The sequence below is a fragment of the Thunnus maccoyii genome, chromosome 24 (genome assembly GCF_910596095.1).
Source record: "Thunnus maccoyii chromosome 24, fThuMac1.1, whole genome shotgun sequence".
NCBI lineage: Eukaryota > Metazoa > Chordata > Actinopteri > Scombriformes > Scombridae > Thunnus > Thunnus maccoyii.
This window is the reverse complement of record NC_056556.1, coordinates 5,001,602-5,022,023: the sequence shown is the minus strand read 5'-3', so window position 1 is coordinate 5,022,023 and position 20,422 is coordinate 5,001,602. Positions and strand designations below refer to the sequence as shown.

General features: G+C 38.7%; 1 protein-coding gene across 7 annotated transcripts in view; it reads left to right on the top strand.

Annotated features, from left to right (window-relative positions):
* The window catches only part of LOC121892362 (collagen alpha-1(XVIII) chain-like), a 51,808-nt gene extending 31,696 nt beyond the window's left edge, over nucleotides 1-20,112 (top strand). For 2 of the 7 annotated variants that reach the window (XM_042405387.1, XM_042405382.1), the window contains exons 3-43: nucleotides 744-824; nucleotides 908-967; nucleotides 2,213-2,291; nucleotides 2,869-2,928; nucleotides 4,709-4,854; nucleotides 4,956-4,973; nucleotides 5,970-6,176; nucleotides 6,251-6,277; nucleotides 6,395-6,457; nucleotides 6,579-6,662; nucleotides 6,745-6,795; nucleotides 6,880-7,011; nucleotides 7,204-7,257; nucleotides 7,473-7,517; nucleotides 7,673-7,735; nucleotides 8,169-8,300; nucleotides 9,109-9,174; nucleotides 9,262-9,288; nucleotides 9,552-9,650; nucleotides 9,820-9,855; nucleotides 10,583-10,669; nucleotides 10,839-10,871; nucleotides 11,002-11,037; nucleotides 11,130-11,189; nucleotides 12,409-12,486; nucleotides 12,643-12,678; nucleotides 12,791-12,844; nucleotides 13,748-13,819; nucleotides 13,965-14,030; nucleotides 14,412-14,442; nucleotides 14,540-14,593; nucleotides 14,708-14,742; nucleotides 14,861-14,986; nucleotides 15,122-15,269; nucleotides 15,364-15,428; nucleotides 16,504-16,632; nucleotides 16,723-16,755; nucleotides 16,859-17,401; nucleotides 17,495-17,692; nucleotides 18,949-19,055; nucleotides 19,177-20,112. In XM_042405387.1, the coding sequence (XP_042261321.1) occupies nucleotides 744-824; nucleotides 908-967; nucleotides 2,213-2,291; nucleotides 2,869-2,928; nucleotides 4,709-4,854; nucleotides 4,956-4,973; nucleotides 5,970-6,176; nucleotides 6,251-6,277; nucleotides 6,395-6,457; nucleotides 6,579-6,662; nucleotides 6,745-6,795; nucleotides 6,880-7,011; nucleotides 7,204-7,257; nucleotides 7,473-7,517; nucleotides 7,673-7,735; nucleotides 8,169-8,300; nucleotides 9,109-9,174; nucleotides 9,262-9,288; nucleotides 9,552-9,650; nucleotides 9,820-9,855; nucleotides 10,583-10,669; nucleotides 10,839-10,871; nucleotides 11,002-11,037; nucleotides 11,130-11,189; nucleotides 12,409-12,486; nucleotides 12,643-12,678; nucleotides 12,791-12,844; nucleotides 13,748-13,819; nucleotides 13,965-14,030; nucleotides 14,412-14,442; nucleotides 14,540-14,593; nucleotides 14,708-14,742; nucleotides 14,861-14,986; nucleotides 15,122-15,269; nucleotides 15,364-15,428; nucleotides 16,504-16,632; nucleotides 16,723-16,755; nucleotides 16,859-17,401; nucleotides 17,495-17,692; nucleotides 18,949-19,055; nucleotides 19,177-19,390 (3,735 nt within the window). In that variant the 3' untranslated portion in view covers nucleotides 19,391-20,112. The remainder of the gene's footprint in view (nucleotides 1-743; nucleotides 825-907; nucleotides 968-2,212; nucleotides 2,292-2,868; nucleotides 2,929-4,708; nucleotides 4,855-4,955; nucleotides 4,974-5,969; nucleotides 6,177-6,250; nucleotides 6,278-6,394; nucleotides 6,458-6,578; nucleotides 6,663-6,744; nucleotides 6,796-6,879; nucleotides 7,012-7,203; nucleotides 7,258-7,472; nucleotides 7,518-7,672; nucleotides 7,736-8,168; nucleotides 8,301-9,108; nucleotides 9,175-9,261; nucleotides 9,289-9,551; nucleotides 9,651-9,819; nucleotides 9,856-10,582; nucleotides 10,670-10,838; nucleotides 10,872-11,001; nucleotides 11,038-11,129; nucleotides 11,190-12,408; nucleotides 12,487-12,642; nucleotides 12,679-12,790; nucleotides 12,845-13,747; nucleotides 13,820-13,964; nucleotides 14,031-14,411; nucleotides 14,443-14,539; nucleotides 14,594-14,707; nucleotides 14,743-14,860; nucleotides 14,987-15,121; nucleotides 15,270-15,363; nucleotides 15,429-16,503; nucleotides 16,633-16,722; nucleotides 16,756-16,858; nucleotides 17,402-17,494; nucleotides 17,693-18,948; nucleotides 19,056-19,176) is intronic. The other 5 variants (XM_042405384.1, XM_042405385.1, XM_042405383.1 and 2 more) reach the window with 5 other exon arrangements.
* Nucleotides 20,113-20,422: the final 310 nt, after the last annotated feature.

The following is a 20,422-nucleotide window of genomic DNA, read 5'->3' as shown; positions in this document are numbered from 1 at the left end:
CAGCAGAGGAAATGCTCAAGTGCTCAAGAGATGTTTGCTCCTCATATTTCTGACAAGAATAAATGAAAAACAGAAATGAATCGTTCTCCAAATGTCACCCACGGGACCGGGAAAAGTCAGAATAATACACAGTGTGCTAAAAGAGCAGGTGTGTGAGTGTCCCTGCATGTTTGTGGAAGTCTGACCTCCGTGTTACCTTTAATATCTCCCTGTTGCACCTCACGGCAGGTTTGTGTATGGATCAGTGGTAACAGGAAGGGCAGACTTAACCCTCCTCATGCTTGTAAATCTATTACCCGACTTCTGTCGCCTTTGACCTCTGATCTTTAGCTTGCAGCCTTTGAAGTGGAAAAGTGAAGAAGAAATTTTAAAAGCTACTAATTTGTCCAAATGCTACTGTTTAGCTGCATCTCTGAGCTTTTTTTGTGCCAAAATTATCCAACAAAAATGTTTATTAAAGGTAGAAACTGGTATCTGTGGCAGAATATTCTCACTTGTCGAGGTACATAAAGTTCACCTGGACTCCAAACTGTCTGTATCATGTTTAAGAGTGAGAATGCGGCCCCTGTTAGAGGTTTAAAAAAAGATCATCTGAAGACAAAGTAGTAAAGGCAGCTGACACAATATTCTGCATGAGTCATTTCTCTCAGACTTTCCATCTCTTTGGAGGTTTCAGAGGAAGCTAATGTCTTGTCATCATGTTGAGAGAAAAACACCTTCACTGTGTGTTTGTGTTCTTTTAGGGTGAGATTGCAGAGCTGAAAGTGGTGGGAGACCCTCATGCGGCTGAGCGTTTGTGCGATGACGACGATGACTCTGACGCCGTGAGTATCTGTGTGTTTTGTCAAAGATGAGCCTTGGTGTCTGAACACTCTTGTCTGACCTCTTCCTCTTTCTGTTGGCTCAGGCCTCTGGTGATTTTGGCAGCGGTGAAGGCGACAAAAGAGAGACAGGTCACACTGTGAAGGTCAGTGTGTTTGTTGTTTCATATCTGCACAGCCAGCTCAATTTTCAGGACTTCGTAGATCTTAATTTAAAATCTGCCCAATATGAACCTTTGCAGTTATTGATTTTATATCAATATCATATCAGTACATGAATAAGGATGAAGCAGAGTATGTTGCATTGTTGCAGCAGGTCAGAGATCAGCTTAAGAACATTTTAGACAAAAGTGATGGTGACTCTCAGCTCCGTAATCCAGGTGTAAATCAGCAGAATTGTTTCGTACCGATACATTTAGTTTTTGTGATTTATTTTACTTTATAAATATAATTTCCTGGTTCATGTGCTGTAAAGAAGCCAAATTCTACAAAGATTTTGTAGAATCTCACAGATTAAAAACATAATCAACTACATTTGTAGATCACACACACATTACAAAGTTCCCCTTGGTCACCTTAAACTTGCAATATATATGTGACTCTGTTTGATTTGCACATTTTATGTGTTCATTTTTTTGTGCAAATTCTGAATACATTTTGAAAAGTAAATCACTCATTTCATCCGGAATAATCAGAGTTTCTCTACTGTATTATTGAATAAGTGTAGTCTGTGCATTAAGGAGCTGTTTTAGTCCCTGAAATAAATAAGAAGAATAAATAACTATGAACTGAAGAATAACTCTTACACTAAACATTTCAAACTTAATCAAAACTACTTTTTACTGCATAATAGATAACAGTAAAGATTGTTTTTAAGTCAGTTAAGCTAACAGCAGGTAACCTCCACTGCAAAATTATGTTTACGTACAGAAATTGCTTAAACTACTATTGTAATATAGACATTTATATACATATTTCAAGCAGGGACCAATGATACCACAACATTTTTAAGTTAAACTAGTTACTAATGCAAACACACACAACTCAACAAGAAAATACATGGCACAAAAAAATGTGCACAAAACACAAGCAGTGATACGATGAAATTAGCATAAACATCAATGACAAGCACCAGATTATTCATAACTACACGACTGATCCCTCTTTTAAACCTATTTCAGCTCCATGTGTTTCCATTCATTATCCATGGTTGAGTTCACTTTATGTAAAAGCACAGGCCAAATAAACACACTTGAAGGTAGAGATCAAGTGATACAAGCATCTGCTATCAGGCATTAAAGTTTGAGAATTTATGCTGGCAATGATTATGTCAAAGGGACAGTGGTTGCAGATGTTTTAAACTAGTGTATTATCTTATATTCTACCCACAGACCACTCCTGCAACCTTGCGGCCAGTGCCTGAACCTCCACTGATATCCTCAAAAGGAACCAGAATTTCTTCTGAAACAGGTAAAAGAGCTCTTCATTACCATCATTTGTGACTGTAAATCTTCACCTAGGATGCTCATTGCAGTAAACACACTGCGGGAGAAGTGTAATGGAAGCTTTTAATCATACAGCAGCCATTGCCAGAGAAGTGTCTTGTAAACGACTGCACTTTTAATCCTGAAATATGCACATAAGGGTGCATGTCTGGACCTGAAGGTGTGTGGAGTTTTGCAGCAGAGTTTCAGCACAATGACGTGATTTAAAACTCTTTAGCTCCCTCAGGTGGATAGTTAGAAAAGTTTTGGTTTGTACTGTTACATGAGCATAAATGGCCACCAGACAGTCAGCTGATACTTTGAAAAAAACTGCCTGAGATTTACTTTTCTCTTTTAAGACCCTGAATAAACGCATTAAGACATTAGACAATGGTACCAAGTGTTGCTCTGAAACTAGGACAAGTTCCTTCCTCGATCACCTCCTCCGAAAATATTCAGACAGATATTAATGAGGCACTGCATGCCCCGCTCTGCAAGCCAACACTTGCAGCCCTCATACAGCCGCTAAGCAGCAGGTAAAGTTGTGTTTGTGTTGATTTTAGACGACAGGTATCAACAGCCGTCGGTGGACAACAGCCGGCCTGGACCACCAGGCGCAAGAGGTGGGTCACTTGGGGGTAAAAGGTTACCGATGCCGCCATGCAGAACGGCAGATTTATGATTAGGATTATGTCCTAATCAACATGCAGACATCCTATCTCAGTATACACCAAGCTTTGTGTCTCAGGCTGCTGCATTTCTCTTTATGTGGACCTTTATATGGAGCTGTGGGCATGCTGGTGGAGGTTTGTGGACATTGTGTTTTTCCAGCACAGTCTGTGGTTGATCAAAATAATATTTGCATATGTAATATCTATAAGAAGCTTCAGTGCAAGCTGTCCAATTCTGCTGTTTTTGTCCCTCTTGGAGCACAGATGGATGCCTCAGTTTTACTGTGTGTCATTTGGCTTTTCTTAATTTGATTAATTGTAATTTTGTTTGGGAGTATGCACTGCTAATGCACATGGAGGTGGGTCCTTCCTTGTTACCTTATCTTGATGCCCCGTCTTAAATCTAGTTTTAACACTGTCATTATTTCAGATAATACTGAATGTACAGTCCATGTTGCATATGCCTAAGTCAACATGTGGTTAATCAAATTATTCCACTGCAAACATGGTGCTACTGTATGGGATATTCCCGGTTATAAATATATACTGCACAGAGAGGGGGAGCATTGTAAAATGAAGAACTGATGTAATTTTTGTAGCAGTTTTCTTTCTTTGATTCTTAATTATTGATAATGAAATCCTTTTATATAGCATGTTTCAAAAACAAGTTTATAAAATGTCTCACAACATAAAAAACATAAAATACTCAGTGCAATTACAAATTAGAATAAATTCAGTGTAATCAAAGAAATAGAAAACATAAATAAAATGAATTAAAAGCCATTGGTCAGTTAATCAATTAGTTTTATTTATTTGGGGCAAATAAATTAAAAAAAACACATGAATGCAAAATAAGACATGGCACTTAGAAAAATCTATTAATGTACATATACAATTGTACTTGATTGTTTATAGAGAAAGTCAATGTAATTTGCACACATAGTATACATGGAGAGGAAATGCATCATATCCAAGTTGTTATGAATTATGCAGCAGCGCTACCTACAGGACAGATTTCTCCATTACCTCCACTAACCAAAATATCTCATCAACTTCACTAGATGGCGCACGAGTCCACTGAGTGAAAGACTTCAAACTGTCAGTGCACCCAGCTCACTTAAAACGTCAAATCATATCCATCATCTTATCAGTTTCTTTCATCACAGACCTCTTTGGTTTTATCTTTTGGTGCTTTTCTTATAACTGTAATTATTTCTGCAACTGTTTATGTTTTTACATAAATGGTTACTTTGCTTACAGTTATGAGTTTCTAGGTGATGGTGGTGTTGATCATTGTCATGCATGAAGTCAGTGATTACGTGATTCATGCATATCTGGTATAAAAAGTCTCCATAGTTAGAGAAATAAGTCTGTATAGACAGAAGCTAGAAGAGGAAATGACACAGTTATAGTTATGGTTCTTTATTTACAATGCAGTTTATAAGAATTTTATGTCCACTTTACCTTCATCTGGCTGACATAATTAGCATCAGCAAGCTCATACAGTGCTATAAAATGTCAATCTTCGGCAATCTTGGATGTGAGTGTTTGGTGTCTAGTCATTCACAGTTTTGTCTTTAAAGTCAGGTTTTCATTAGAGATATTCAAATTATAAAAGAGACTTTTTCTGTGATATTCCAAAATTGTCAATTATGCTTATTATGTGTGTCTTATATTTAGTTTTAAACATGCATTTGCAAGTGTAACTTATTCCATGTGCCACGTCGTTCAGGTCCCAGTGGTGCTAAAGGTGAGAAAGGTGACAGAGGAGAGAAAGGCACACAGGGGGAGAGAGGTCTCCAAGGGCCGAAAGGAGACTCTGGTTCTGCTTCTGCTTCTGGTTCTGGTTCCTCCTCACAAGCTGGAGGAGGACAGAAGGTAAAAAGTCACTGTGTGTCTGATTGATTGATTGCATGATGACACACAGATAATTGACACATATGACTAAATTAATATTTCTCTTTCTCTTTTTTTGTCAGGGAGAAAAAGGTGCAAAGGTACGTTAACAATGCAACATGTTTGGAGGTTTATTCACATCGAGGAGAGTTTGCTCTTCTAGTTTGGTTTATTTTATCTGGTGAGTAAAAAAACTGCAACAAAATTTGGGTCTCTTATAAATAAAGTGTCCTATATAGGAAAACTACAAAGTTGTTTATTATTACATGAAACTAAAAAAGTTTTTTATCAAATGAGTAAGTTAATTGTAGCATAATAAACATAATAAACAACAAATTACACATCACAGCAAAAAAAAAAAAAAAAAAAAGTCCAGATAGGTGTCTCTGGACTTGCCTTACTAAAAATCTCATAGATCTACCTTCTCATATTAAATCAAGAAGTTCATTAATCAAACAAGAGTACAACACATTTTACAGTATGGGAGTTTATTTTTGACCTTATAAAATAGTCCAGTACAATAGCACAGACCTAGCTTTTTCCAGTATTTTCTACCATAACACATGGACTTCAGTGGTTGGAGTTTGCTCAGTTGTCATGGAAAGCACTTTTGTCTGTGTTGGCCTAAAAGTGAGGCATGAAATTTTATTCTTGACCTCGGAAACCTATTTTACCTGTGCAAACTCCATCCACTTAGAAAGAACATGGTTTTCACTGGACAGCGACGTTATTTTACACAAACAAACACAGAACCAACCATCCAAGAAGAAAGAAAAGCTAGAAAAGGAGGGAAAAAATATAAAAGTATTTTAAACAACAACATTACTTGTGTGGAAATAATTGCACTTTTGTAGCTCATATCACAAGTTTTACAGCTGCTTCAAATTCTGTAATCTGACAGGATGACAGTTGTAGGTGACATGTAATTGTAATTGAGTTGCGTCATTCTTACCAAACCACAACCAAAAAATGACATCTTTTACAAAAGGGAACAAGAACAGAGTGTAGTTACAATTGCAACTTCACTAGCTCACAATTAATTTATCTGTCCATATGAGGCTATATATGAATCTTCTCTGTCATCTCTTCCTCACCAGGGTAATTCTGGCTTCGGATACCCCGGCAATAAAGGCGACCGTGGGGCTCCAGGGCCTCCTGGGCCCCCTGGTCCTCCTGGACCCGCAGCTGAGGTGGTCAGTCTTGGAGATGGTGCTGTTGTGCAGAAGGTGGCTGGACCCGCTGGACCTCCAGGACCACCGGGGTCAGATGGGCCTGCCGGACCTCCAGGAGCTGATGGAGAGCCTGTGAGTAGAGAGTTTTAGACGAATAATTTGTTTTTTGGGTAAATGTTACTAATCGATTGTGATTTATCCTTTAGGGTGATCCAGGAGAGGACGGAAAAGCTGTGAGTTTCTTTGTTTTTATTGAACAGTATTAAATATTTATATAAAATGTAAATTAACTATGGGCTTTTCCAGATAATTTTTAAAAAGTCATCTTGTCATTTTGCTCCTCTTCCCAGGGTCCTGCTGGGCCACAAGGCATCCCAGGAGGTCCAGGAACTCCTGGTGCTAAAGGCCAAAAGGTGTCGTAAAGAGTGGATTAAGATGGATGGATGAATCATGTTTCTTTCATTTTAAATCAGATATTGAACTTTACATTGATTTTATTTATGGTGATAATATGTGACCTCTGAATCTTTCCAGGGTGATCGTGGAGAAGGTCAACCTGGACCCAGAGGCCCCCCAGGTCCACCAGGACCTCCTGGGCCTGGCACCGGTGACCGCCCAGTAAGTCCACACTTCCAACATCCTTTTCTTTCAGTATTTAATTTTTCAAGACACTGAATTTTGTTTATTTATTATTCTGTAGACGTTTGTTGACATGGAGGGATCAGGATTCCCAGACTTGGACAAAGTCCGGGTACGTTGACTTTAATTTAAAAATTATTTTAAATGAAGAATTTGAGGAGCTGACAATGTGATCATTTTGTGATTTGTTATCTAGGGTCTTCCAGGTCCCCCAGGCCCTCCAGGCCCTCCTGGGAACCCTGGTACTTCTGTAGCAATGGGTGCCAACGGTCCAGTAGCATTCGGACCTCCTGGACCACCTGGACAGGATGGAGCCCCTGGTCTACCAGTGAGTTTCTTTACTCTTATTTAAAAATAACCAAACAAGTTAAAAAGATAATTACTGACATACTTAGAATATTCTTAATCACTTTCTCAGTTGACAGAGTTTTCCTTTGTAAGAAAATTATGCTGAATTGTAAGAATTGTGATAAGCTATGAAACACTGATTGTTTGTACATACCCTGTCTGCTGATTTCAGGGGCCACCTGGTCCTCCAGGTTCACCCGGTCAACCAGGATCCAGAGGAGAGAAGGTGAGGACACACAGATCGATGCTGAATATTTCTTACAGGTTATAAATAAAACATGGTGTTATTTTTGTTTGGAGATTTGAAAGTGTCACTTCATGGTCACAAATGGATGGCTTCCTCTTTTAAAGTTGACGTGACTGTAAACCAGCCTGTGAGTCCTGATAAGGAAAAGTTAAAAAGTGTGTTCTCATGTTTTCTTAAATCTTTTTTTCCTCCAGGGTGACTGTGGTGAACTCGGTCTTCCAGGAGCAGCTGGGGAAAAGGTGAGTCATACCGTACTTACTCAAAATCTATCACATTTCTTTTAAAAACATGTATGGTATAAATGAAGGTTTGCTGCTTGAACTGAAATGAAAGTAACATATTGGTGGCAAATGCATCCAGATAGATTCTCTCCTTCATGTTTGCTTTTCTCTAGCAAGACGCGCAAGACTCCAACTTTTTCACCAGCCTGTTCTCTTACTTTGCTCCATCCTCTACGGTGTGTAATGGGTCGCAGGTACTCGGGTGTCTTTGGTGCTTTCCCCTCTTCTCCACAAGTTTCCATTTCCCCACTTACTATAGTGTCCATCTAACGTACCTAGAAATGATTTCAGTCTTTTATAACCTAAACCACATCCTTAACAAGCTACATTTCCTCCTGTAATGATTTGAGTAGATATAATTAGATATAAGCCACTTTCACCTTTCCAAATATGACATCTTTCAGTATCTGTAAATTTTTTAAAGATCACTTCTTCACTCTGCTTAACTGCTAGCTCTCAACTTTTTTGGCACTGACCACTTTTCCTCACTTCCTCCTGTTGCAGTTGCATTCAATAACCTGCTTGCAACAGGATATCTAACACAAGACTTACAGTCATTCACCACAAACACAAAACACCAACATGTTTTCTTTTTCCTTCACACTCCAGGGTGCTCGGGGTGACCAAGGACAGGCGGGTACAGCAGGGGAGACTGGGCTGGCAGGGCTTCCAGGCCCCATGGGACCGGTTGGACCTCCAGGACCCCCCGGGCCACCAGGGCCACCATACGGCTTTGGCCATGTGAGTAGACGTTGAATATATGAGGGTGCATGCACAGAGCTTTTAGCTTTAGTACATGCTGACAAGTGAGTGCATAAATGTGAGAGATCTTTGTCATCTTGCAGGATTGAAACAAAAAAAAGGCAATGTAAAGTTTATGGTTAAAAGAAGGCTTGGTTGGTCTTGATTTTGAACACAAAACAAGTACATGACTGTTTTTGGCTCCACCAAGTAAAGACAAGACTCCTTAAAAGTGGTCATCTTCCAGGAGTGATACAAATACAGGGTGTTAATGGGTATAAGGACTAGAGGCTGAACATAGTGAATCTGTTACCAACCTAAATTACTCTTAGTGTAGTGTTCAGAAAATAGTCTGAAGTTTCAACTCAGCATATCAACTATCATTAAATCTAACCAGTAGTTCAACCAATCAAAGTTCCATTCAGATGTCTAGAATCTTAACTGGTCATACTGTAATTTGGTGATTCTCATACTTTTTCTGTCATGTCCTCTTTTGAAAGCAAATTTGATGCCTTTTTCCATTAATTTTGAGGTATTACACTAATAAAATCTAACAGCATATTTGTGAGCCATGCATGAGCATTTGAGAACCCTGCAGCCACCACGACACTTGACAATAAGAAAAATATAGCATCATACAGCATCAGGCTTATTCACAAAGTCAAGTCCATCAATCCTAGCTGAAGATGTACAAAACACATATGTACTTTTGTTGACATGTTTGCGCCCAAAGAAACAGCTTCTCCATCCTTTGCATGGATGTATGGCTACATGATACCTTTCAAACCATCTACCCCTCTACTTACAGGGTGACCAGGAAGGGCGTGAGGTGATCAATGGCTTGCCTGGACACAGAGGCCCACCTGGACCACAGGTACCCAGTTGTCCATATGGGAGATTCCTGCGTTTCTTTCACTGGAGGTGCATTATCTCATGTTTTCTTTTATGTTATGTCTTTCAGGGTCCACCGGGTATTGCAGGCCTTCCAGTAAGTACAACAGAGGAAGCGTTGTGTTGTTTGAATGCAGTTGCTAGTAATGTTTCCACATCTTATATTATGTAATAACAGTATGAACAAAGCATAGGGTAAATCCATCTTTTTAGACTTGTTAGTAGAAATTAAATTCAAAGAAAACATAATTTAAGCTTGTATCAAACTAAAAAGAAAATCAAAAAAAGATTATTGAATACTTTTCTGAAAGTTAATACTCCAGTACAATTATTACTAAATGTTTTAATTCTGATTTCTAGGGTAGACCAGGTTTGCCAGGCAACCATGGAGACAAAGGAGCAGAGGGACAGAGAGGACCACCTGGGGTTCCAGGTGTGGATGGATTCCCTGGACAGTCGGTAGGAAGCCGGATGAATTCTGGGTTTTGTTGTTCTGTTACCTTTGTATATTATATATTATATAAATAATACACCACTAGACTCTTTACTCAAGTTCAGAAACACTTCTTCCAGTTTTACATCTGTTTCTTTTTATGGCACTAACAACTTCTCGTTTATTTATTTTTAGGGTGAAAAGGGAGACAGAGGAGAGAAAGGAGAAAGCGTAAGTTATATGTATTAAATATAAAACATATAGGCTATATTTTGCAATATTCACATATATTTTTTTATATTTTAATTTGTAATGAAAATCATGTTTTGGAGGTGTGCCTCAGGGCTATACTTAAGGAACACTTCTGTTTTCTATGATCTTCTGTTATCTTTCTCTGATTGTTGTGTTCAATTATATGCAGATTATAGTATTACATATACATCAAAACTTTATTTATCACAAACCTCTAATTATTGCTGAATAAAACATGAAAGTCTCATACAATGGTCCCTGGTACAGGATAGAACTCAACTCCAATATCAGTAAAATACTTGTTTTACAACATGACATAACAAACAGACATTGTTTATCAAATACTTCTAGTATTTTTATTATATTATGTATAATAATCTCTGCAGAGTCATATTAGGATGATCTTTTTTACGCATCATGGCACATTGTTTGATACACTCTAATTCAGTTACCTAGCATAGTTTTTAGCATTCATTTTATTTATCCGTACTACCTAAAACAATTCTTTATCCCTTAAATTATTCACTAAGATATGAGCTTGTATTGCTTTTTGTTTGCTCCTCTTAGTTTATGTTTGTTACCCCCCTGAAAACAAGATAATACATTTATCCTGATATCATACATTTGAATATATTACATAATTTTATCAATACAATATGTAAAAATACTGTATGTGTTCATTTTCTGGCTGATCTTCATGTCACAGGGTCGGCCAGGGCGAGACGGCGGACCACCTGGACCTCCAGGGCCTCCCGGACCTCCAGGACAGACCATCTACCACACAACAGGAGATGTGAGAGATGCACTGATTCTGCACATACTTAAATATGAAACGTACCCTTACATGACAGCCTGCCACTTAATCACTCATTCACTAAATCACTCATTCAAACTAACAGTCACTGGTTGCTGAATAATTCATTCACCTCCATACTAACTAACCTAACTTTGTCTTGCTGTAGTATAACGACATATTTTGGAACGAAGGGGGGCAGGTGAGTGGACACACCCTTTGGACCCCTAACCGATCTTACTATAAACTTCACTCAGCAGTTATTTTTTTCTTTTTCACATGTGCACTGAATATTTTATCTTTTTCATGTGTTATCGTTCTGTCTTCATTAGGGGGGAGCAGGTGTTCCAGGTCGAGCAGGATTCCCGGTATGTGTTACTGTAATCACAGATCAACTTAGAAAAATCCAATCAATGTAAGAAAATGGAGGGAAATCAGTGTATTATGTGTTTTGATCTAGGGACCAATAGGACCAAAAGGAGAAAAAGGGGACACCGGTCCTGCAGGATATGCACCGAAGGTAGGATGATCAATGTTCTAATGAATTTATTTTGCATCTCACACGTTTAAGCAGCTATAATCAATATTTTTTATAATAACAATGTATGAAATGACAATGTTTTATGTCAGAAGCGTTGCTTGTAGTGATGAACCCACAGAGAATCAGTGACTCTGCAGCTCCCCTTGGCTTTACGGAGCTTTATAGTGAGTTTCAGCTCATTGTTTAGCTGTCTGCAATTTTACTGTTTTGGTTCACTCTCAGCGTTCTCATAGCATCATTTTCGGCTGCAGCAGGCAGTTGTTCTCAGAGAAAAAGCTCTTAAAGCCCACTATACACTACCTGCTCAGCACCAAACAGCAAATTGACAAAGTTAGCTGTAGACTAGCTGGTGAACATACTGGAGCATCTGGCAGATAAAGAGTCAGATATTTCCCTCAGGAGTGGAGAGCAAAAGCAGAACTTAAAGAGAGTGAATATGGGACTTACATTCACCAGGTGAACAGACACATGACTCCAAATGAATGATATAATTCATAAATAAATGATGATAATGTTGCTCCGTAACTGCTGGATGTGGAAATAAGCATCTGTTTGCTAACAAGTTCAACATATCAACTTAAAAGGAGATGATATGTCAATGTTGTGTTCACAACTTGTTTCCGCTGCTCCCAAATGACCAAAAAATCAATCAGTCAGTGCATGTTTAAAGATGCACAATTATATTTTTGTTCAACATGATTTCCAAGAGCAGCCATTTTTTGTAATGAAAATTTCTTTTTATTCACAAAAATAACAACTTCTTGGTTATATGTTTAGCTGTAATCCCATTATCCCATTATATTTAATTTGTAATCACATCATGTCAGTTAAAATGAGAGACTGAGACTCAATGAGTAATTTTTCTAAAAAAAAAACATGATTTTGTTTTTCTGGAGAAAATGGGATGTTTTGCTCATGAGACAACAATGTTGATATGTTAGTCTTACATAATCAACATCTGCAGCACAATATGTTATGATCTGGAGTTAACAAGATAAGTTGCTATCATAAGAAAATGCTTAACATCTTCCAATGACCAGAAAATTATTGTAAATCTCAATCTTGAAAAAAGATTATGGGCAACAATATCTGCTCTCCGCTTCCACTTAACTTGTTTTCCTTCTATTCTATCATTTTACACTGGTACTTTTTCCAGTAGTGGCTGTAAACATTTGAGTTAAGCATGTGTTTTGTTCAGGGGGAGAAAGGAGAGCCTGGTATCATTATTGGACCTGATGGACAACCTATGTTCCTGGGTGGCCTGGCAGGAAAGCCGGTAAAGACCTCAGTGATATAAACAGCATCTAGCATGTTTCTTTCTGTCCTAGTTATATATTTTTTCATCAGGAATTAAATATCAACTGTTACATTGATTATAAATAACTCCAAAAATGTTAATAATTGCATAAAATGTCACTGTATCTGTTTACAGGGTGACAGTGGACCTCCTGGCCCAGTAGGACCTCCAGTGCGTATTATCATACTTCTGTTTACCAGTTTTTGAGTGTTTTTCTCATATTTTGTAAGCTAACAGCATCAGGCGAATGTAACAAATGAGCCATATGAACGCTTTTCTTCAGGGTCCACATGGTCCTTTGGGCCCGAAAGGAGAGATTGGGTTTCCAGGTAGACCAGTAAGTGGATTTCTTGTCAAATTATATTTACTACATAAAAAATTAATTTATAAAAATTGTTCAAACAAGTACAAAATGTGGGTACAACTGCTAGGAGTTGCAGAAATTTTCAAAACCTGCAAAAGGGGCTTTGAATGGGACATACTGTGATTTTCCGTTATTTTTATACTGTTATGATGTTGGATATCTATGTTAAACAAGGTCAAAGGTCCAAAACTGCAAGTCAAAAGCCAGAGCTTCAACCTGCTCCAAACACCCCTCTTGAAAAGTTACCTCTACTTCCTCCTCGTGATGATATCAGATCGTTTGCACATGCGCACAAATGGACGTCAAACCTGTAGCCTTTGTTGCTAAAGTTGTTCCATGTGTTTTTTGTGTTGTCCACTCACATATTTATGATCTGAATTGTGCTCAAATATATACATATGTATTTGAGAAGCTGACATTTTGAGTAAAGAGCAAGAAAAAGAAATGAAATCGTGATACTCATGTTTGTTTACATAGACTTCAGAATGGGCGTAATCTTCCAGATGGCCAATCAGAACAGAGTGGGCTCATTGGGAGGGGGGCCATAAAGAGACAGGAGGTAAAACTGCCTGTTTCAGACAGAGGCTGAACTGAGGGCTGCATAAAGGGCCAGTATAAGATATATATAAAATATACACCTGCATCAATCAGCCCATATGGTGAGTTGAGGTTATTACTGCATTAATAAGCTCATCATAGGACTCTGTATCTTTGTATCTTATCAAATTTGTTCTTTTCTAATCTTAGAGAGTAGGTTATCTGCTCCATCTCATAGATATCACAGATCCTTTGGGTCTGTTATGTCCCCTTTAAACCCTAAACCCAACCAATTTTATGTCAAGGGACAAATATGGTTCTTAATGTGGTTTATTGTAGGGTCGGCCAGGGCTAAATGGTGTCAAAGGGGAGAAGGGAGATTCAAGTGGCGGATCTGGATATGGGTACCCTGTGAGTATGACTTTTTCTTATTTTTCTGTTCAAGGTAAGACCTGAAAATCCTGGTCATGGTTTGTTCATCAAAAGCATCTTAACACAATACCACGTATATGATCAGTCTGTCAACACACAGTAATCAATATTTGTTGTGTCTCAGGGTCCCCCAGGTCCACCGGGTCCACCTGGACCTCCTGGACCTCCTGTTCCCATCGACAGACTTGGAGTGAGTCAGGACATAAAATATTTTACAGAGTAATGCAGCAGTTGTGTGTCTTGTTAAATTAGGAAGTTAGGCACAAGATATAAAGAATGTTTAGCTTAATTTATTGATGCCTGTCCATTCATTTAAAAATAAACTGTTTTCCATATGTTAAAAGTAACAAAATTGGGATGTAAAACCATCAAAAAACATTAAAAAAAATGTACTTGGAAACATTTGGGGTATTTATTGTTGCTTTTCTTGACATAAGAAAATGAACTAACTGAATTTAAATTGACTATAGATCAGCAGCTTAATTTATGTTTCTTAGATACATATTTACTGTTACTTTTTATGATGTGAATAATGTTGAATGTCCCTAATCGTCTTCCTTTTTGATTTCAGGGACATGACGGTACCTCCAGGTATTACCCTGGTGAGAGCACTTCATATTTTGAGTGCCCTGTTAAATGTAAAATAAAAGTTTAAATATGTTCAATTCATTACGTCATCGCTGTTCCTCTTGTTTTTAGGTCCTAAAGGAGAGAAAGGTGATCGTGGAACACCGGGGACACCTGGATTACCAGGTAGTGCTATTTCTTCTGTGCTTTGTAGTGCAGAAAAAGCTTAAAAATGAGAAAACGTTCCGTTTTTTCAGTATTCAGACAAATTCAAAACAGAGCATTTTGCTTCTTTTCCAGGCACCACAACAGACTTTGATATTTACGCTTTAAAGGTAAGCCTCAACTCGATAGATTTTCCACACAGTTTTAGCTTATGGTTAACATAAACAATAACCATTGTTGGAACAGTGTACATTTTTCTTGAATGTTTCTTGATGCTTTTGTGTCCAGAATGTGTTTAAAGGTGAACCAGGCAGCCCAGGCTTTAAAGGAGAGAAAGGAGAACCAGGTGGAGGATATTATGACCCCCGCTATGGAGGAAGTGGAGTCGGAGTCCCGGGAGCGCCAGGACCTCAAGTAAGATCACACTGTCAAAAATCTAATGCTTTATGAAATCTGTGTTGCCATTAAATTATGCCAAGATCAGATATAAATATAACTGGATCATATTTGTTGTATTCTAATACAATAAATATTTCTCCATTTCATCAGGGCCCCAAAGGTGAGTCCATTGTTGGCCCTCCAGGCCCTCAGGGGCCACCTGGTCCACCAGGAAGAGGCTATGATGGGCAACCTGGACCACCAGGGCCACCTGGACCTCCAGGACCAGGCCTACCGGGGACTTACGGGGGCACACAGAGTGAGTTATATTCAAAAAGATACCCAAAACTTCAAGATTATTTCTTTTTGATTTGAGCTCATGTGACCCCCCCACCCCATCCTTTGAATGACAGCTATCAATATTCCTGGACCACCGGGACCACCTGGAGCGCCTGGAGTACCTGGACACTCTTCAGGGGTGAGAAAACATGTATATAAAATCAGATATTCATGTTTCATTTCTCTAATATCCAACGATATATCATGAAATACAAAAAGGTGAAAAATCATTGTAGCCAAATTTGAACTGAAGTGGCCTGACAATCACATGAAGCACAAATTAAAGAACTGTTTCAAGTCTAGATAGTTTAAATAGATTAAAAAGTCATAGTACACACAATGTGACTTTATTAAGAACGTGTGCCAAAGTATTTGTATGACTCATGAGCCTCTGCAGTTAAATAAACAACATGGCTGCAATTAAATGATTAATGTCAGATGTTGGCTCATTACAAAATTTTCCATGACCAATGAATCAGGAACAATTTCTGCAAAGGAAAAATACATCATATCAAGCTTTTTCTATTTGTTTTAATTTGCCGTAGAATCTAATGCCAAGATGCTCAAGAAAATCTAACTTCCAAATTTTGTTTGAAAGGCCTGGGCCCATATCAAACTTCTGAGAACTACACTTATGTATGCTGTAAGGAGCCAGTTTAGGAGTAAAAAGTGTGTTTGTGTGAAGAATAAGACTCATTAAACAAGTGACTCACTCTTTGATTGCATAATTAATTACATGTATGAACAGAGCCGGAAGAGTCACCAATCACCCTTTTTCATTCTTTAAATTGATTTGTGTGTAGAAATTCACATACGTGGAGCTAATATTTTAGCAACAGCTGCAAATAATAATCTAAAACTACCCTATTCTGAATCATACATATTTCAGATTACGTATTATTCACCATTACCCATGATATTTTGTACAGTCTAGCATGTCTCAGAAGGTGCATACTTTTCTCTGTCTCTGTATTACATAATCTAAAGTAAAAAAAAAATAGACTCATCTTGTTCTTAAATTTGTGTGTAGAAATAAGAGTAAAGTTGGGGAGTTTTAGCGGTTTGAAATATGGGTCCAGACTTGTCACACATCACTCACAGTCTTTGGATCATGACTTAAATAGAAATATGTCAGGATCGCTAATTCAGATTTACTTACAAAAAATATACTTTGAAGTTACAAGATCATTGATCAGTGTTTTGTGTGTTTGTAGGTGACAGTGATGAGGTCCTATGACGCCATGACATCCACCGCTAGAAGACAACCTGAAGGTTCTCTGGTGTATATTATAGACCGAACAGATCTCTACTTACGAGTCCGAGATGGAGTTCGTCAAGTCCAGGTGAAATATTTATCTTGCACCTGGGCACAGATACTCAAAAATATTTTTTTCCAATGTCTATTCAAACACTTATTTCCTGTCAATTTTCAGCTCGGGGGCTACATCCCTTTGCCCAATGCAGATGTGAGTGTTATTTTTCAGGAATTTGAAGTAGTTTTCACCTTTTTTCTTTTCCAAAACATCCACTGTGCCCTGTTTTAATACATATCATGCACATTATTTGCAGGGTAATGAGGTTGCAGCAGCAGAGCCTCCCCAAGCCGTTCCATACTCCCCTGACCAACACTCCAACTCCAACACCTCCACACATGACTCCCAAAGGCCACCTGAGAGTCCGGTCAACCCCCATCATCCAACCCACCCAGACCCTCGATACCCATCAAACCCTGATCCCAGATACCCAACCCACCCTGATCCCAGATACCCAACCCACCCTGATCCCAGATACCCAACCCATTCTGATCCCAGATACCCAACCCACCCTGATCCCAGATACCCAACACACTCTGATCCCCGACACCCAACCCAGCCTAATCCCAGATATCATCCTGATGCTCGACATCAGCCGGATCCGCGGTACCCAGCACCGTCAGATCCCAGGTTTCCAAGTTACAAAGACCGCTTGTACCAACCAGACGGTAGGCATCCTGTTGATTCAGCGCAGGAACGCCCACCATACCCAGACAGTCGCTATGCAGTCACCACTCAGCGAAGACCATCTCCCCCTGTGCCCCAGACTCCAGTCCATCATCATACCTCAGGTGCAGGGGTAAGAGAAGCCACTTTTAAATCATCATAGTCACATCTAAAGCTGCACAAGGCCTTATTGTAGATGTAAACATTGTTGCTGGGCTTGTTGCAGCTCCACCTGATTGCCGTGAACAGCCCTCAGACCGGTGCCATGCGGGGCATCCGGGGCGCAGATTTCCTGTGCTTCTCTCAGGCTCAAGCCATCGGGATGAAAGGAACATTCCGCGCCTTCCTGTCTGCCAAGCTCCAGGATCTCCACAGCATCGTCCGCAAGGCTGACAGAGACCATTTGCCAATAGTCAACCTGAAGGTAGTTAACAGAGGCTTGAGTAAAGAATATCACCAGACTTATACTTTAAACCAGCTATTTTTTTAATAATAATGTATCAAATGTCGGTATGTGATGTGTTGTTGATGAGTTGTTGATCGTAGTGAAGATCCTACAGAGAATTATCAGTAACTCTGCAGCTTCCCTTGGTTTTACGGAGCTTTATAGTGAGTTTCAGCTCATTGTTTAGCTGTCCGGCTGCAACTTTACTGTTCTGGTTCACTCTCAGCGCTCTCATTGCATCGCTTTCAGAGAAAAAGCTCTAAAAAACCACTGTACACCACCTGCTTAGCACCAAACGGCTAACAGAGCCAGTGAGCTGTAGACTAGCTGGTGAACTTAGTGGAGTATTTAGCAGCTAAAGAGCCAGATATTTCGGTAATGTTTCATTTTACAGGTCCTCTGATTTTATACTAATTTCCTGAAAATTTTGTATTTGCATGCATTAAAAAGTATTTTTTAGGACATTTTACAGAAAGGGAGGTGCAGTTTGGCACAAATTATAAAAAAAAAGGAAAAAGTGAAAAAGTTGGTTTACTAGGTAAGTACAAAGTCATTATCTTTGGGTTCATGCTTGTCAGTTTTTCAACTTGTCAATACAGTTGTAAATTTGAAAAAAAAAATAGTTTTGTTTTGTCAAACTACATATTAGCATATTAGATTCTTTCTTAAAAACACTATAAGAAATGTCCTAATATGCCAATATATTGAGAGGCTAATTTATTAAGAACTTTTGCAAATTAACATCTAAGTGGGCATTTACCAACTAAACCAACTTAACACTTTTTTTCTTATAATTTGTACCATATTGCACGACCCTTTCTCTTCGATATTTCCCTCAGGAGTTGGTTGAGAGCAAAAACAGAGCTAAAAGAGAGTGAATATTGGACTTGCATCCTCCAGGTGGGCAGAAACACGACTCCAAATGAATTATAATGTTGCTCATAACTGCTGAATATGGAAAGCAACTGTTTGCTAACGAGTTCAACATATTAACTTAAAAGGTGATGGTATGTCAATGTTGTGTTCACAACTTTTTTCTGCTGCCCCCGAGTGGCCCAAAAAATCAGTTGATGCAGGTTTAAGAAGAGGAAGCTGGAGCCTTGAGCCTTACAAGAAATCAATTTAACTTGCAACTTAAGGGATAGAATGAAGATAGAATCAGTGACTTGCTTAATTAGTACTGATAATTATGCACTAGATATTTTGTCCTAATTGTGTTGTCTCTTATTTGTCAGGATGAGGTTCTGTTTGACAGCTGGGACGCCATCTTCAATGGCGGCAAAATGAAGGACGTGCCGCTCTACTCCTTCGATGGCAAAAACATTCTCAATGACAACACATGGTGAGCCCAAAAGGCCCCTAATTACCTTTTTTCTTAATATTCTGAAAATAAAGTGATGAGTAGAGGAAAATAAAATACAATAGCAAACATTAAAAACGTCATTGTTTCTGTTTTAACCCAGGCCAGAGAAGATGATGTGGCATGGGTCAACCGCCGCTGGGCAGCGGCATGTTGACAGTTTCTGCGAGACGTGGCGTGTGGGTGACCAGGCACTGACCGGCATGGCATCATCGCTGCAGAGTGGCAGTCTGCTCCAGCAGAGCTCCAGCAGCTGCTCCAGCTCCTACGTCTTGCTGTGCATCGAGAACAGCTATGTCAACCATGCCAAGAGATAGACACACACATGCACACGACACTGGACAAAGGGAAATCTTAAAGCTCATGCTTATATCCTCATTGTTGCTAAGTACACACACACACACTCACTTTTTATGTATCTATGCACCGCATGTGGTGCCTTGTAAATAAATGTTTTTCTAAATAATAATTAGTTTATGTTTGTTAGCCCCTCATATATGGTGCTATACAGGATTATCCTACATGTTGAGCGTTAGTCTCTCAAGCTCAGGTGACATACAGTTACAAACCCTCTGGCAGCCATATTGGAGATCCACAACTCTGAGGCAGAAGTAGCCTTAAAAACTGTTTATGACTCCAAAGATACAGCTTTGTTGTCCTTTCTTTGCTGTTTGTGACTTATCAGCTAGCAGTCACTATAATGTTAATATAAATATTGAAATTAGCTTGTTTGCTGCTAGCTAGCAACCCAGTTTAAAGGGTCAGTTCACCCAAATTACATTAAAAACATATGTTTTCACTAAAGCTGCAACTAACAATTATTTTCATTTTCGATTAATCTGTCGATTATGTTCTAGATTAATTGATTAGTTGTTTGGTTGGCAAAATATCAGGAAATGTTGAAACATGTCAATTATTGTTTCCCAAAGCCAAAGATGCAACCTCAGATGTCTGGTTTTGTCTCGTCCAACAGTCCAAAACCCAAAGATGTTCAGTTTAAAGTCATAGAAGACAAAAGAAACCAGAAAATATTCACATTTGAAGAATCAGAGAATTTGGAAATTTGCTTCTCAGATATGACTTAAAATGATGAAATGATTATCAAAATAGTTGCTCATTAATTTAATAGTTGGCAACTAATCAATTATCAACTAATCATTGCAGCTCCAGTTTTCACTCCCCTCTAGTGGTAACTTGCTATGTAGATAGTTTTGGTTTTATTTGCCCAGATTTTGAGAATTCTGCCTCCACCTCAAAATAACGGAGGTGAATAGAAGTTCATCTGTGGTGCTCACGGCACTGACACCAACAATCAACAGCTACTTGTCTTCAATCCTCAGAAAATTACT